The sequence below is a fragment of the Hyaena hyaena genome, unplaced genomic scaffold (assembly GCF_003009895.1).
Source record: "Hyaena hyaena isolate Hyena2069 unplaced genomic scaffold, ASM300989v1 scaffold_209, whole genome shotgun sequence".
NCBI lineage: Eukaryota > Metazoa > Chordata > Mammalia > Carnivora > Hyaenidae > Hyaena > Hyaena hyaena.
Genome location: NW_024080844.1, coordinates 2,150,713 through 2,168,308, shown reverse-complemented (window position 1 = coordinate 2,168,308; position 17,596 = coordinate 2,150,713). Strand labels below are relative to the sequence as shown.

At 38.9% G+C, this 17,596-nt stretch overlaps 2 protein-coding genes across 10 annotated transcripts in view; one reads left to right on the top strand and one right to left on the bottom strand.

Annotated features, from left to right (window-relative positions):
- Positions 1-300: 300 nt before the first annotated feature.
- CENPL (centromere protein L) lies at positions 301-16,242 on the bottom strand. 5 transcript variants are annotated; one of them, XM_039242361.1, is made up of 5 exons: positions 16,180-16,242; positions 12,172-12,348; positions 8,670-8,921; positions 3,867-4,409; positions 301-941 (listed from the first exon to the last, which is right to left on the bottom strand). In XM_039242361.1, the coding sequence occupies exons 2-5, from the start codon at positions 12,343-12,345 to the stop codon at positions 870-872; spliced, it is 1,041 nt and encodes a 346-aa protein (XP_039098292.1). In that variant the 5' UTR covers positions 12,346-12,348; positions 16,180-16,242; the 3' UTR covers positions 301-869. The 5 variants fall into 5 exon arrangements, with proteins under 5 accessions (XP_039098292.1, XP_039098290.1, XP_039098291.1 ...); XM_039242359.1 differs by lacking the exon at positions 16,180-16,242 and adding an exon at positions 15,974-16,025; XM_039242360.1 differs by lacking the exon at positions 16,180-16,242 and adding an exon at positions 15,391-15,847.
- DARS2 (aspartyl-tRNA synthetase 2, mitochondrial) overlaps positions 16,065-17,596 on the top strand; it is a 31,398-nt gene continuing 29,866 nt past the window's right edge. For 2 of the 5 annotated variants that reach the window (XM_039242356.1, XM_039242355.1), the window contains exons 1-2: positions 16,065-16,801; positions 17,463-17,562. In XM_039242356.1, coding sequence (XP_039098287.1) covers positions 16,678-16,801; positions 17,463-17,562 — 224 coding nt within the window. In that variant the 5' untranslated portion in view covers positions 16,065-16,677. Of the gene's footprint in view, positions 16,802-17,462; positions 17,563-17,596 lie in introns of those variants that run through there. The other 3 variants (XM_039242357.1, XM_039242354.1, XM_039242358.1) reach the window with 3 other exon arrangements.

Here is a 17,596-nt window from a genome sequence, read left to right as displayed (position 1 = left end):
TCTCCTAAGTTGTTCGATCTCATAGTTTTCATCTATAAATGGAAGAGTTGGTTAAAATGCATTTACTTAACTGCAGACATTTACCAAGCACTGTGAAAAAACAAAATTAGGGACGTGAAAGTTAAACAAGATCATTGTTGCTCTCAAAAGAGGATCACAGGTCCCTTTCAATTCTACTATTTAGTATGTATCTATATAATTGCTGCTTTGTAACCTTTGTGCTACAGAAAAAGCCTACGACTTTTCATTCCTGAGACATTAATTAAAGATGTGCCACTAAGACACTGATAAACACACTGCTTCATTTTAAAAGTGAATATTTAATTCAACATTGCAATAAGAATTAAACAGTATTAAAAACAGAAGCACATTAGTGGCCTTAAAAAATGTAAATTAATCTTTAGCTTCCCTTGGAGAGGATTTTGATTGCCAACTCTTGACAGTGAAATGACACTAGGAAAATGTCTTTAGAAGACAGAAATTCTCTCTGAATCCAACTCTAAGATGCTTAAGAGGGATTAAAGGCTTTTAAAGACCCAAATCAAAAATACTCAATATTAGAGATATTTCATTTGAATCCTAAAAATCTGATATAAGATGGCCCAAGAAAATATAACTCAGCATTTTCTAAAGACTGGCATCCCAGATCATCAAGACTATTATACGAACACCTGATTCGTTCACTACCACCTTCTTTGTTTTTCTAGATCCTTCTTGGCTTCTATCTGGGCAATTCCAAAAGCACTGAGAAGAAAACAGATGTAGATATAGATGCATATTTCTCCTGTAGTTCCTCTCAGCATAGGAATTAGGCAAATAATCTGTAAGAAAAAGTTATATAATCCATAATCTATAGTTCCCACAAGACCTCAATCAATTTGAAAAATTGCCAGTTCTGTCAAATATGCCAAGACTCCAATGAGGTATTTATGACAGAGAATCTGAAAAAAAAATAAAAATAAAGTTAGAATTAATTATTACAACAAAGCAGTTTGATAAAAATTCCAGGCTTATTTTAAATTCCATATCTGCAAGCTAAGATCAACCCAAACCATTGTGGCTCTAAGTCTAATAGATGTTATTTAATGAAAACTACTAACTTTAATAAATATACAACTACTAGTCAATGGTGCTTAGAAATAATTAGACTAAGGTTCTTATTGATCTTGACTTCCATGGTTGGGCTATGAATTGCTTGGATCTACATTTTCTAGAAAAAGATTCCAGAGCTTCCTTCTTGTCAAAGGGATATAGATTCCAGAAGTATCTTGCAGAGAGGCACCTGGATAGCTTAGTCAGTTAACTGTCCAACTCTTGATTTTGGATCAGGTCATGACCTCACGGTTCATGGGTTTGAGCCCTGCATTGGGCTCCGCGCTGACAATGAGAAGCTTGCTTGGGATTCTCTCTCTGTGTCTCAAAATAAATAAACATTTAAAAATAAGTGTTTTTAAAAAAGTATCTTGTAGAAACTAAGCAGGTGACAGAAACCTGGCTAATGCATTAATCTTTGAGAGGGGGGCACTGTTTTAGTTAAAAGCAAAAGCTTTGGGGCACCTGCATGGCTCAGTGAGTTGAGAGTCCAACTCTTGGTTTCAGCCCAGGTCACCATCCCAGGGTCTTGGGATCGAGCCCCCTGTCAGGCTCTGCACTGATAGCACGGAGCCTACTTAGGATTCTCTCTCTCTCCCCTCAGCTCACTCTTTCTCAAATTAAACAAACATTTTTTTTTTTTTTTTTTTTTAAAGGCATAAGCTTTTGTGTCAGATAACTGGGTTCAAATTCAAACTCCACTTATTAGTTGTGTGATATCGGGGAACCTATTTATCCCCTGTGTTAGTTTTCTCTTTACAACCTATGTAAATAGGTTGTTGTGAAAAACTAAGTGAGACAATACACATAAAATGCTTAATAATGGCTGGCACAATTAGTGCTTAATAAATGTTAGCTATCATCATGGCATTATGTGAAGCTAGTAGCCAGTTACTGTCTTACATCATTAAGAGGGACTCTGAGATTAACAAAAGACCAGATAAAATAAATGTGCTTAAGAACCACTTTTATATTCACAAGAACACATTATACAAAATAGTTTTTAAATGTAGTTTACTAATGGAGTGTAGGCATATGAAAACAAAATTTTAAAATATATTAAGACTTCATGAACACTGAATTCTGAGATGTTAAAATGGAAGTTTTCCTCTTTATAACGTCAAAATAATATGATATAACCTTTCAAATGTTTTACTGCAAACCAAATAAATTTAACATCATGATCCAGTACAAGCAAATGTGTACCCTTACCAATGTGATAACACTCATTTTTATATTTCTATTATATTTCTTTCATTTTTAAAATGTTTATTTACTTTTGAGAGAGAGAGAAAGAGAGAGCAAGCACAAGCGGGGGAGGTCCAGAGAGAGAGGGAGACACAGACTCGGAAGCAGGCTCCAGGCTTGGAGCTGTCAGCACAGAGACTGATGCAGGGCTTGAACTCATGAACTGCAAGATCATGACCTGAGCAAAAGTCGGACACTTAACCAACTAAGCCACTCGGGCACCCTGATTTCTTTCATTTTTTAAAGCTGTTCTCTAACCATCATTTTCCAACCTACTACTGCATTATGACTTTCAGTTTGAAAAACACTAATATAGTGCTTACAGAGTATGAACTTTCTGGAACCTAAGAGTTAAGCTCTCAAATATTGACTCCTCCTCTTACTAAACTATCTTGCAGGTATCACTAAAACCTATCTTGGCCTGTTTCCTTGTTTTAAAAATAAAATGTGGATAAAAATACCTATTACAGGGTTGCTCTGAAGGTTAAAATTAAGGTCTATTGGGGTGCCTGGGTGGCTCAGTCAGTTAAACTTCCGACTTTAGCTCCGGTCATGATCTCATTGTTCATGAGTTTGGGCTCCGCACTGGGCTCTGTGCTGACAGCTTGGAGCCTGCTTCAAATTCTGTTTCCTTCTCTCTGGCCCTCCCCTGCTCACTGGCCCTTCCCCAGCTCACACTCGGTCTCTCTCTCATAAATAAATACATACAAAAAAATTTTTTTAAAACATTTAAAATTAAGGTCTATTAAAATCATAGCTCAGTGACAAGACCAATATTTACTGAGTGTTTATTGTGGCCATATTTTAATACATTTTAAATACAGTAATATATTTTATTATATTTAGGTACCTGCTCTCAGTTTATTTCTGATATTTCCTCTAACAAATACTTCACAGAGAGTAGGCGTGCCTGGATGGCCCAGTCAGTTAAGTGCCCAACTTTGGCTCAGGTCATGATCTCAGTTCAAGGCCTGTGTCAGACTCTCTGCTGACAGCTCAAAGCCTGAAGCCTGCTTCAGATTCTGTGTCTCCCTCTCTCTCTGCCCTTCCCCTGCTCTCACTCTCTCTCAAAAATAAGTAAAACATTAAAAAAAAAAAAAAAAAAAACTTCCTAGAGAGTAAGACAATGTCAATTATTTCTTTCCCACTAGAGAGAAAAAACCCTAAAATATAAAGATGACATCTTAGTTACATATTTCTGGCTATATTTTTCTCATCTAACACACAAAATCCCCTGTTGCTCTGATAATTATTTCAAAATTTGAGGAAACATAATTTTGAAAGTTTCAAAGTTACTACATTCATAATATTACCAAAGCCTGTAGCATAGAGCATATAGTATCCTTCCATTTTAAAGCTGCATCTAAAGGCTGAAGACTTTCTGGTAAATCGTTTATAAAGCATAAAATCTCTCTACTGTCTCAAATTAGCATTCAAATGTGTTTCTTCAATGCGGAAAATACAATCACTATACATTTTGAAAACCATGCAATAAGAAAAAATTACCTAGATTTATTCAAACTAACCTTTATTTTTCCATCAGTATGTGCTGAAGCTACTGATGTTGAAATGCGGACCAATCTTGTGGCTGATAAATGAATTTTGAAATGCCTATGGAAGTGTGAATAAAGGCAGTCCATGAATAAGTCAACTTCCTCCTGAGTAACTTCCCCGGGTGTTTTGTGGACACTGTCCCACAAAGCTTTTGCATCCTCTGGATGTATGGCATAAGAAATGTCCAGACTTTGAGGGCTGCAGGGTACAGACCAAAGAAATTCGGTAGCAGCCATATATTGGTCCATTTTGCACGCAGTCCACATGGTAGCCATCCAGGAAAGGTTAAATGCATTGATTGCTAAGGGACTGAAATGACAATCAAAAGTTTCCTGAAACCAGGTTCCAACTAGGGCTGTATTCGTTTCTGCTCCATTTGCAAGGAATAAAGGTAAACAGGTGAAATCTTCTGGAAGAGTCTCCAGAAGACTGTCTCCAAATACACAGCAGAACCAACCAGTCCACAACACTTTTTGTTCTCTGTTCTCAGATGGCAACTGAGATTTTGACAGAATCTACAAAGAAAAAAAAGGGGAGTTCATTAAGTTCAAAAGTACCTTTACTCTTAACTTACATATTCTCAAAATTAGTACATTTAAAATAAGATACATGTGTTATCTGCCAAAAAAACACCATGGGAATAATCTCCCTAATCATTGTTAGGGTTTATCAAGCTAACTGACCTTCCTCCTAATATTCTTTTTTCTTCTTTTTTTTTTTTAGAAAGTGAGCGAGCATGTAAGCAGGGGAGAGGGGTGAGGGGGGCAGGCAGAGAAAGGGAGAGAGGGGGAGAGACGAGAAGAGAGAAAGAGAGAGGATGAATCTTGAGCAGACTCCATGCTCAGCAAGGAGCTCAATACCACAAGTGTGGAATCACGACCTGAGCCAAAATCAAGAGTCAGATGCTCAACTGACTGAGCCACCCAGGCGTTCCTTCCTCTTCATATTCTTAATTGGATATGGTATATGGCAAGATCTTGGTGCAACCAAAATGCAAAATAAGGAATGCCAATATGGTATAACCAAGTATGCTATCCTTGGGGAGAAAAAAAGCCCTCAAAATTTCAACTTCAGAAGGGACTGTAAAAAGTCACCATATTCAATGTGTTTGAATTCTTCCATTGAGGAAGAATTCAGGATTTCCTAAGGCAGCTCTATCAAATTAAAAATGTTCTTTCATGTTAGGCACACAGTTTCCACCCATCCACCCACAGGTCCTGCTTTCTTCTTTATGTACATGTAGAGTGAATCAATCTAATCTCTCTTCTACAGAAAAGCCTTCAAATATCTGATAATCCCTATCATGTGTAATGCCAAGTTCAACATCTCCAGTTTCTTCAACCACTCCTCCTATGATACACACATTATCCTGCTCATTCTGAAATTCTTCTGAATGAGAGCCATTCATAAGTGTATATAATTACTTCAAAAAGACCTAGATTATACTACTACTAATATAATCTTAGATTGCAGTTTTCTAATTTTTAGTTGACAGCTTTAAATGATCCCTATTCATTTTTGCTGTTAATAGGTAAATCTCCCCTAATATAGAGGGGCAGTATATGTATTCCTATTAAAATTTTAATCTCTTTCAATTTGACGTATTGTGCCAATTCATTCAGATTTTTTAGAATCTTGATTATATTTTCCAGCAGACTGACTAACCCTCCAACTTCAAATTTATAAACTACATGACAAACATACCTTCCAGATATTCATAGAAGTTTCAAAGTTTGACCAGGATAAGGTGAAAAATACAGCCCAGTATCAGATCCCATTAGAGATAATCATTTAGAAAGTTACTTTTAGCACATTCTTCCTTCTTGTTCAAGAGATTATAAGAGAGTCTCGAAAACCTTAAAGCCCAGACATGTCTATCATACTTTTATAACCTAAAAGTCCTGTAACTCTGTGAAGAAATGAGGTTTAATTTGGAAATTATTGGGACACTCTACGAAGAGTTCAAGAGGTCATTTCTATTCTGTACAAGAACATTTGCTTACCTGTTGACACGCAAATCACACTTCTCTGGGAAATCAACAGCTTCATTTGACAAAGACTGCTGTCTACCCAGTACCTACTTTTCCTTCCACAATAAAACTGTGCTTTCAAAGAGGTGCTTTTAAGGAGGTAGCAAAGTACCCACTAAAAAAGAAAAATTCCCTAGTCTGCCTTCTAACAGGGATGCAAAGAGAAGTTGTTGGGTCTTCGCAGTCTCATTAAAAACTTACTCAGGCAGGCATTCTATTTGCCCTTCCTCCTACTTCTCCTCCCTGGAACTTGCATGTATAATTTAGAGCTTCAGGACCCATGCTAGACTTCAATGTGACCTTAAGGATGGAAGCCATGTACCAAGGATGACAGAGAAGATAGAAGGATTATTAAAATTATTAACACATGAAGCATATACCAGTCTTGAACAGCTTACTCCACTTCTTTTGTAAGAGAAATAAACCTCTATCAATTAAACCTCAAGACAGACGTTTAATTCACTATTATTTAGGCTTTTTGTTTTATGCAGCTAAAACCAGCCCTAAGAATCTTGAAGATCCTTGCCAATACCTGATCTATACCAAGGGTCAGCAATTTTTTTTCTGTAAAATTCAGATAGTAAATATTTTAGGCTTTGTAAGCAACCACTCAATGGTGCTGTTGGAGCACAAAAGCAGCCATACACAATAATGTAAACAAATGAAAGGAGCTCTGTTCCAAGAAAACCTTATTTAGAAAAACATCAACAACAAAAAACAAAAACAAGAAACATTTCAGATTTGACCTGCAGGCCACAGATTTGCTAACCCCTCATCTATACAAATAAACAAAATTAGGCCTTTTGACCATTTCAGAATTTAATTTGTGATGGCTATGAGTTAACCGAAAATAAACAGAAGTGGCAGGCATGAATAATAAATCCAGTTTCTTAATAAATCAAGATAGCCGTATTACTTTTAAGTATTACACATAGGAAGGAATATTACATTTCTAAGAGTAACATGATATACCACAATGTGTAATGATATGTTACTTTTCTTTTTTTTTTAGATAGTGTATATGCATGAGCAAGTGCGGGGAGCAGTGGGGAGAGGGAGAATTTCAAGCAGGCTCCATGCTCAGTGTGGAGCCCAATGTAGGACTCAATCCCACAACCCTGGGATCATGACAAGAGCCAAAATCAAGGCACCCCATGTTACATATTTTTTTGCTAAAATTCGACTTCTAGGAATTTGGTCCTCATTAGTAAAAACCATAGAATTATACAGATACACTTATAAAAGGTAGAATTCTTAATGATATCAGTAATTTTCTACAACATTACTATTTTTTTTTTTTTGAAAAGCCATAATGCAAAAGTATGGGCAATATGATCCCAATTTTATTTTATTTTTTATTTTTTTTAATGTTTTTATGTATTTCTGAGAGAGAGACAGAGAGCATGAGCAGGGGAGGGTCAGAGAGAGAGGGAGATACAGAATATGAAACAGGCTCCAGGCTCTGAGCTGGCAGTCAGTATAGAGCCCAACACGGAGCTCGAACCCACGAACCACGAGATCATGACCTGAGCCATAGTCAGACACTTAATCAACTGAGTCCCCCAGGCACCCCAAAATGATCCCAATTTTAATAGATCCAGATAACCGGACAGACATATCTATGTTCATGAGAGATATCAATCTGTCATTTCTTAAATCATTTGTCTAGTTTTTGACAGATATCAATCTGTCATTTCTTAAATCATTTGTCTAGTTTGGTATTAGGGTACCCCTGGCCTAGCAGAATGAGTTAGAAAGTATTCCCTCTGCTTCTATACTCTGAGGAGAGTATAGAATTAAAATAATTTCTTCCTTAATTAAATGTTTGGCAGAATTCACCAGTGAACTTATCTGGGCCCGGTGCTTTCTATTTTGGAAAGTTATTAATTACTGGTTCAAAGAGAAATTGAGACTTAATTGATTCAATTAATAAATTAATAAATTGAACCAATAATTAATAACCTTCCAAATTAGAAGCTTACTCTGGTTGTCTATTGGCAAATAAATATATGCCAAAATGTTAAACTGTGGTTTTTAATTTTCTTTGTATTTTTATGTATTTTCTAAGTTTTCTAAAATAAATATGATTATAATGTAATCATATTATTTAAAAAAATTTTTTTAATGTTTATTTAAAAAAATTTTTTTAATTTTTATTTATTTCTGAAAGAGAGAGAGACAGACAGACAGACAGACAGTGGGGGGGGGGTCAGAGAGAGAGGGAGATACAGAATCCGAACAGGCTCCAGGCTCTGAGCTGTCCACACAGAGTCTGATGCGGGGCTCAAACCCACAAACTGCGAGACCATGACCTGAGCCGAAGTTGGACACTTAACCGACTGAGCCACCCAGGTGCCCCTAATGTTTGTTTATTTTTGAGAGAGAAACAGAGTAATAAGCAGGCAAGGAGTAGAGAGGGAGACACAGAATCCGAACCAGGGTCCAGGCTCTGAGCTGTCAAGAGCCCAATGCAGGGGCTCGAACTCACGAACAGCGAGATCATGACCTGAGCTTCATGAAGTCAGATGGTTAACCAACTGAGCCACCCAGGCGCCCCCCCGTCCCCCAAAAAAAACCCACCTTTTTTTTTTAAGTTGATCATATCTAATTACTTCAATTGGCCAAACCTGACATAAAATGACAGGCTTAAAATTTTTTTAAACAGTAAAAAAATACCACAATTTCTAAACCAAGACAGTGCAGATTCTTTTCCCCTGAGAACCAAGTACTGCTTATATAACACACCTGGACGAGAAATGCTTCAGGGTCTCTTTGTGTTCCTTTCATTCCTAGGAGAGTGGAGAAAGTCACTTTGATGTTGAAGTCTTCTCCCACTTCAATAGCAAGCCCTTTTTGCTTTTCAGCCGCGATAAATGCACTCAGAAGTCTAGAATACTCTTTGAGATTAGTATAGGAGAATTTATATAGGGGAGTTACACTATATAAAGTCCACTGTTTATGGAGAAGGAATGCAACCTTTTGAGGATCATTATCTTCCTAGAGAGAAAAAAAAATCAAGACAACGGTAGTTTAAGAATTAGGAAACATTAGTAAATAAGAATTTAATCACAGGATTTTAAGTATTTACTACAAATCTATTACTGGATAACTGATCTCTACCTTCCAACCAAACTGGAGTTTACAGGACTCTGAGGATCCCTGAACAGAGTTTTTCACTCACTGCACCTTTCTTCCCTCTGAATGCTCTCCATACATGTGTTCACATGGCACGTTCCTTTCCTTTACTTGGGTTTGTCCAAATGTCACTCAAGAGGCCACCCTATGTAAAGTAGCACCTGCACCCACTCCAGTTTTGTCACTCTGCATCTCCTTAACATGCTTTATTACTATCTGATATTATATGTTTGTGTGATTTTTACTGTCTTCTCTGCCAGAGTATGAGTGTGAGGAGAACAGGGATTCTGTTGATTTATTCAGTGCTCCATCTCTAGCACCTAGAACACTGCCATCTAAAACAGCTGTTCAATAAATACTTATTGGATGAACATTTAGAAACTTAGATTATAGATTTAAAAAATAGTAACTATTCCTGGGGCATTAAATTTGATTCATTTTAATTATGTAATTTTTTTTTAATGTTTGGCAATAAATCCATTCTATGACCCAATGTCAAATTCAGTTGATCAAATAAAAAAATACTTAGTATTTCTGTCATGCTCTATTAGAACCACAGGTACCATCAAAAACAAAAACACTTCTGGGGTACCTGGGAGGCTCACTCCATTAAGTAGCCAACTCTTGATTTTGGCTTAGGTAATGATCTTGCAGTTTGTGAGTTCAACTCCCATGTCTGGTTTGGACCGGCAGCAGACCTTGCTTGGGATTTTCCTCTTCCTCTCTCTCTGCCCCTCCCTGTGCACATGCTTTCATGTGTTCTCTCTCTCTCAAAATAAATAAATAAACTTATAAAAACAAAACACATCCTTCATATTGGCTCTATGGAATTATTTTTTTTTCATGTTTTATTTATTTCTGAGAGAGAGAGAGAGAGAGAGAGACAGCATGAGCAGGGGGCGGGGGGGGGATCAGAGAGAGGGAGANAGGGAGATACAGAATCTGAAACAGTTTCCAGGCTCTGAGCTAGCTGTAAGCACAGAGCCCAACATGGGGCTTGAACCCACAAACCGTGAGATCATGACCTGAGCTGAAGTCAGACACTTAACTGGCTGAGCCACCCAGGCGCCCCAGCTCTATGGAATTATTGAGGGCCTTCATATATACCCCCATACAGGTCCTTACTTTTATCCTGAATTGAATTTTTCTATAGAATTCATAATTCCTGCCATAGTCTTACAGCTCCAACTATCTTTTGGAATTTTCATTACAGTTGTCTACTTGACAAAAATATTTGTTCTGACTATAATATTCACAGAAATTTGCATAAGTTATAAACTTTTTTATTGTTACTGTCAAAAGGTACAGCAAAATTATTTGTATGATAGAGATAAGGAAGCACTGAATTGGACATCCTAATCCTTTTGTTTTTTTAAATGTTTATTTATTTTTGAGGGCGAGAGAGAGAGAGAGCACAGGGGAACAGCAGAGAGCGAGAGGGAGACAGAGAATCCCAAGCAAGATTCTGCTAAAATGTAGAGCCAGAGGCAGGCCTCAAATTCATGAACTGTGAGATCATAACCTGAGCCAAAATGAAGAGTCGGACACTTAACCAACTGAGCCACCCAGGTACCTCTGGACATCCCAATCCTTAATTTATACACAATTTCTGTTTATGGTTAAGATCCATCACTTTTGTCACCATCACTAGTAATTTATGAAACTTTTAAGAAGCAAAAATTTTCTCATATCCCAAAAGATATGAGGCATACCACACTGACAAGAAAAGAAGATTAGAGGGAAGGTGTGGGTGACTGATCTGCCAGACTCTTTGCTAAGTTTCTCAAACCACATATCAAACCTGCACTAACTTGGGTTTTATCTCATGTTCCAGTGAAATCACGAATTACTAATATTATAAACCTTCAGAATTGTTTATGAACGATCAGAGTTGTTTATGAATTCTCAAAAGAGAGCATTGCCAGCAGACAAATCTGAGATAATTTAAACACCAAAGTAATTTAGGAATGATTCAAAAAATTTTGAAAAACAAAAATTCAGTAAGTCTAATAAAATAGACACATACATACACAGAGAAGAAACAAGAAGGATTTACAATAGAATGCCAAAGGCTGTTTGGTAAATGTGGAGTGAACAGAGTTAGAAAATCATTATATTGTGACCACGATAAAGATGGAATCAGGCAAAACTTATCAATGGATGTTAAATGTAAAGGGAAATTTTGATAAAGAACAGAATGTTTACGTTGTCCTAAGGTGCCTCCCCATAGACTGCTTCTTAGATGCAGAGGGGAATAAACAGTAATTACCAAGCAACACCTTGACAGGATGATCAAAACTGATCACCTATTCCCCAGAAGGACAACAGCATCTATGCTGTATTCCAGCCAAGAATACATAACTTCACTCTAACCATGAAGAAACATCAAACACAAAACGAATATTCTATTTAAAAAGGAAAAGGGAGGAAACTACATTCTTCAAAACATTAATGTCATGAAAGACAAAAACTGTGGAAATGCTAGAGATTAAAAGACATAACGGGAGCCTGGGTGGGTCAGTCAGGTAAGCATCCAACTACAGATTTTGGTTCAGGTCACGATCTCACGGTTTGTGGGATCAATCCCCATGTCAGGCTCTGTGCTGGCAGCACAAAGCCCACTTGGGATTCTCTCTCCCTTTCTCTCTGTTCCCCACCCCCCACCACCGTCCCACTTGTACAATACGCTCTTGTGTACACAAAATAAACTTTTTTTAAAAAGACATAACAGAGGGGCGCCTCAGTGGCTCAGTCGGTTAAGCGTCCGACTTCAGCTCAGGTCATGATCTCATGGTTCGTGGGTTCGAGCCCCGCGTCGGGCTCTGTGCTGACAGCTAGCTCAGAGCTTGGAGGCTGTTTCAGATTCTGTATCTCCCTTTCTCTCTGACCCTCCCCTGCTCACACACTCTCTCAGGAAAAAAAAAAAAAAAAAAAAGACATAACAGAGGTGGTATTGATGGTGTGAATAACTACCTGTTTTCACTATTTCTCATTTATTACCTGAGAAATTTAAGAAGATACTAAAAATACTGTAAAAAAGTAATGAAAAGCAAAACTTGTTCATAAATGTTCTCAATTATTGAGTAACATGAAGGAACATACAAAAGCATACCTGTAATTGTGAACACTGAGGAATTTTCCTTCGAGGTGGAGTTGGGACAAACGAACTCTGCTTCCTGACTGATTCTAATCGTTTCTGCAAAGGGGTGGCACCTATACAATAATCTTTAAGCCTTGAGGATACATGGTGCCTCGGAGTTGACTCTGGTGTATCATAAGGATCCATGGTCTACATAAAAGAAATAAAACCAGAATTCTGAACACTAATGAGTTAATTCATGCTCACAGTTTTGCCGATTCTTCTCACTATAAATGAATTCTTTCTCTCCCCATCCCCTCTCTGCCCTCAGTTTTGACTTTTTAACCAAGTCCTACATTTCCCATTGGCTATAGGCTATTTTTATGAATATCTTATAGATACCTCAAACACAGAATGTTCAAAACTAAATTCAACTCCTTCCTATCCTTCTCCAAAAGTCAGCTGGTCCATTCAAATTCCTGTCAATTGTCTATGTTAATTTAAATTCTTTTAAGATACTTTCATTCTTGAACAGATAGTCATTAAGCACATTCTCTGGAGTTTTTCCTTCAACGTTCTCCGTCATCCATTCCCAAAGAGACCTCCAGGTTCTTACTACCACAACTAAGCATTTTCCATATCTATGGGCAATGACACTGTAGTCACCTGTGCCAAAAACTTTACAGTGATGAGAAAAATTCTACTCTTCCGCTGACTATTTAAGATCTTTCATAATCCAGCTTGCCCTTATCCTACTCCTCCCAGACATAAATATATTCTTGTCTTGTTTTTGCCCACCATATTCTCTATCTGAAGTGTCCTTTTTCCATTTCACCTCCTTTAAGATCATGCTCGAATTTGATCTCTTTTCAAGTAGTAGGATTTTGTTAATTTCCCCAAAATACTTATGTCATACACTTCCGTCTGTATCAATAGGTCATTCCTGGAAGCAATGTGAATTGGTGTATAGGTGTGTGTGTATAAAAGATCTGAGTCAATACTGCTTAAAAGCCCAAAAACCGTCTGGATGAGTCTAACAAAATCTCCCAATTATGTTTCATAAAATCTTTGGAGAATAATACACCAGCTCACACAGCTCTCCTTGATCATCTAGTCTGTACTATTCCTTTGGCCCATATTCATATACATCCTTGTAGTATTGTGTGTGTGTGTGCACGCGCGCGCACACTTTTTCTCTTCCCAATGTGACTAAAATACCTTGACTGAAACAATGCTTTTTATATCACTTATATAATTACCCTAATATAATGCTGAGTTTTCTTTAATTGTTAACGAGCATTGGTTTAATTGAACAGAAGAATTTCATAGAACTCTAAAATTATGACTTTCATTGAAAGGAATTATATATAATTTGAAGTTATAATAATTACCCCCAAGTACTAGTACAGTTAACCCTTTGAAGAAAGTTTTTCACAAATGAAGAGCTATACTTATTTCTATATTTAAATTTCAGTGTATCAAAGTAGGACACCTTCTGTGTCTTGCACAAAATTTCATAAATTAAACATACAGTTATCAATGTTCAGATAATGCCAAGCAACATCATACACCACATAACTTAAATAGCAACTACTTTAAGGCATTCTAGCTTCCAGTTCATATTGAATTATCTCTTTAAAATCTGGGGCACATGGGTGGCTCAGTCCGTTGAGCCACTGACTTTAGCTCAGGTTATGATCTCACAGTTCATGAGTTCAAGTCCTGTGTCGGGCTCTGTGATGACAGCTGGGAGCCTGGAACCTGCTTCATATTCTGTGTCCCCCTCTCTTTCTGCCCTTCCCCGCTTGTGCTCTGTCTCTCTCTCAAAAATAAATAAACATTTGAAAACTTTTTAAATTTAATCAGTCCCATTTACACAGAACGTTTCTTTCAAATTTGTGATCTGGATTAATTACTAACATTTACTGAGCATTCATTAGGTGCCAGGTACTTGTCCAAGCCCCTAACATATGCTCATTTAATCCTCAAACAATCCCACGAGGTGAGTTATTATATTTCCATCTTATAGATGGGAAGACAAAGTCAAGTAACTTGCCAAAGGCATACAGTTAAAGAGTGCAAGAACTAGGACTTGAACCCAGACAGTAAAAAGTCAGAGTGGTGCTCTTCTCTCCTTCTTGCACATTTCAGTAAGGATCAATTTCAAGGCAAAGTACACCCTGATGAATTTGACTCCTTAAAAGAGAAATGCTATGAATTCCAAACAAAAATAAGTAAAATTCCATCTAGGTGAGAAAAAGGCTATTAGCACTGAGATGGTTGGTTGGTTTTGAGAAAACCTTTCCCTTAAGTATTTAATACTATAATACAGTGAAATAGCCCAATCCACACATTGAAGATTAGAAAATGACTTCCATCTATTTTACTCTCTCACCCCACACTCAATAATGTGCAATTTTACCCTGCCCAATAATTAAGAGGTTAAAAATATATCTTAACTCGTTATTTCAGTGTCCCAATGTTAACCCCGTTCCCTAACCCATACCTAGTGATGCACAGACGCCCCTTCACCCTAGCCTGATGATGCTGGAGATCCCAGTAATTCCCACCTGGCATTTAAATGAAGTCAGAACTGAGTCTCAAGGTCCAACCTTAGCTGATCTTATTATTTGATACTATCCAGGCTCGTCTTCTACTGATTTAAGAGTTCTTACCCCAAGAGCTATGTATGGACAAACGGACTTTTCAAACTCCAACAACCCTCTAAGACTCTATGCAAGATGCTGAAGGCATGTGTATTTAGTGGGTGGAGGGGGATGAAGAAAGGTCCCCCAGACAATTTTCAGAAAGGTTAAGAACCACTGCCCTACACCCAAACATGTGTCACCTGTTCTAGACTGATCATCACCCTACTACTCCGGCCAAGTTTGCCTCTGCTCCCTAACTTCTGTATTCAGCCTATAGCCAATTAGGACTGCTTCTCTCCGCCCGTGTGTCTGACCAAACGCAACCCATCCTGGAGGGTTCACGTCCTCAGAAGCTGGCAGGTGTCCACTGAGCTAGCTCTTCGGCCAACTCTCCATGCCCTTGCAGTTCACAACACACAGGTACAACTTCATGGGGTTTTTTGACGGTAAATCATCTACTTTTCTACACTGCCACCGATACCTAGGTCCCACCGCCAGTGCTTGGCCGAATGCCAAGCACACACAAATGTTGTAAAGATAACGAGCGCACGACAGGCCAAAATAGAGCTTACTGCCGGGCCTGGACAAATACAAAGCGTCTTACCAACAAAACGCTGTGATGACGCTGTCACCCATTCCGGCTTCATGAATCATTCTTCAAGTATGGTTCCAAAAGTTTGGATCGAGACTAAAATTCCTTGAAGTTTAAAAAAAAAAAAAAAAGCCGCCAAAATGGCAGCTCAGAGACAGTTCGAGGGGAACCCCTGGCCCTTCCAAATCCCTTCTCGCTCCACATCCAGTGGATTCTCCAAGGGACACAATGGCCCAGTTAAGAAGACCTCCGCTTCCTCAGACGTCCTACGACTTCACCGCGGGAGGGACATTTCCGCTGCCACCCACTCTGCCACCCTTGCTCCTGTGAAGTCGGCTTCTGCCTCAGGAGTGGGAGGGTAAGGGACAGTAGGTTCCCAAGTCGTGCCTCTCCACCTGAGCCCTTCAGCAGCCCAGCTAGCTCTGAAACCTCGCCTTTGAGAAGCGGCAACCGAGCCCTCAGCCGCGTCCTCAGTTTAAAATCGTTTCCCGACTCGCTCTGCGGTCAGACGCCGGAAGTCTCCCTATGCCGTTTACCCGTTAGTGAAGCAACTACGGTCGCCATTTTAACTGAGGTCGAGGGACCTAACGCTTACCCGTCAACTTGGCTTCCGCGTTTTTCTATCTACGTGAAGCGTTCCGTCAAATTTCCGCCCATAGTAAACATGGCGGCGGCAAGTCTTCTCCGATTGGTCGAACTTAGGCGCTCGCGGAGCCGATTGGGGAGTGCCTGGCTCCCAACAGTGATTTCTGGATGTGGGTTCAGGCCTTGAGGAGGTTTTGTATTTGGGGGTTTGCTCACCTTCCTTTTTTTGAAGACCCGAGGCTGGCCACCAGGTCTGGGAGATTTGAAACCTGAGGCTGAGTTTCTTTCTGTTTTCCGTTCTGCCTGCGGGACTTCGGGGAAGCGTGGTGGGAAAAGAAGGGCGTGCGCTTGGTGACCGGCCCCTTCCTCTGCATGGGCGCGGAGTCTCACTCTGCCGTGCTGTGTGGAATGGTTCTCGGCTCTTCTGGACGCAGTTTGGTTTGTTAGAATTGGAAACTGATGCATTGAGGGTGGAATAAAGGTTTTTCCCCTATCCGCCCTCCAAGGACTCCAAAGAACTTGCAGATTTGTCTAGTTTCTAGACACGTGTGCTGGAATGTTCTGCGGAGAAGGGCTTACATGTTGGAGAAGAGGGCGGCAACTCTAGCATTTTAAGGGATTTGTGTATATTTCCAAAACTGACTTTTGACCACCATCCAACACCGGCAACTTGGGATTCGTGAGCGTCTCTCGCCATCCTGCTGCGGTTGCAACATGTTCACCTGTTGGTTAGGTCGGCTGTGCAGGGGTTTATCCACACCCACCGGAAGGATCACCCACCTGATCCACGGCTCTCACTCCAGAAGACTGGTGCTCAGTTCACAGAGGAGAATGCCAGGTTGAAAGCAGCGAAGAGCTCTGTCCTCTAAACTACTTCCTCCTGCTCTCTACAGCCGGAGTGCTCTTAACTCCATTTTCCTGTAGACCCAACTGGATAGCCCTAGGTGTAGAGACAGATCATTCGCTCCTTCTTTTCTTATAATGTAGATTTTCTCCTGGAGTTCAAAACAAAACAAACAAAAGAAAACGACCACATGAATTCTGCTTTTAGTTGATGCTGCTAATGAGAAGGCTAAACAATTCTTTAATATTTGAGAATATCTTGAATAGTGTTTTTTAGCGTACAAGTGACTGGTGTCACTCTAGATTCATACTAAAGCCATTTACTGTACCATCAAACTTCTGTAATTCCTAACATCTGATTTGGGGGAAATGTGCACTGTTAAGAATAGGGTAATTTTAGGTCTCAAGGCAAAAACTACCTGATCAGAGTTTAGATTTCCTAACACAGGGCAACAATTTACATTAAGACCATTATTTCACTTGGCTTTTGACACAGTTGCAGGTAAATTGAATAGTGATTGACTCAAATTACAGACTTCCAACTTTGTAAGTTTAATTCATTGCCATGAAATGCCTAAATTGAAATAATTTAGGAGCCATTATTGTTAAGCAATTCACAAATGATCTATTTTTAATCTTGCTTTTCTTCTTTAAAGAATTGAGTAGCTTTGTTGCTCGGACCAACACTTGCGGAGAGTTGCGTTCTTCTCACATAGGCCAAGAAGTCACCCTGTGTGGATGGATTCAGTACCGAAGGTAAACTGGCGTAAGAATGCCTGGTGGCTGTTTT

Coding starts and splice junctions, on each gene's coding strand:
- CENPL (XM_039242361.1), bottom strand. CDS start 12,345: ATGGATCCTTATGATACACCAGAGTCAACTCCGAGGCACCATGTATCC. Junction 4,410..8,669: donor CTGAAGCATTTCTCGTCCAG/GTGTGTTATATA, acceptor TTTTCTTTGTAG/ATTCTGTCAAAATCTCAGTT. Junction 942..3,866: donor ATACTGATGGAAAAATAAAG/GTTAGTTTGAAT, acceptor TTTTTTTTTCAG/ATTCTCTGTCATAAATACCT.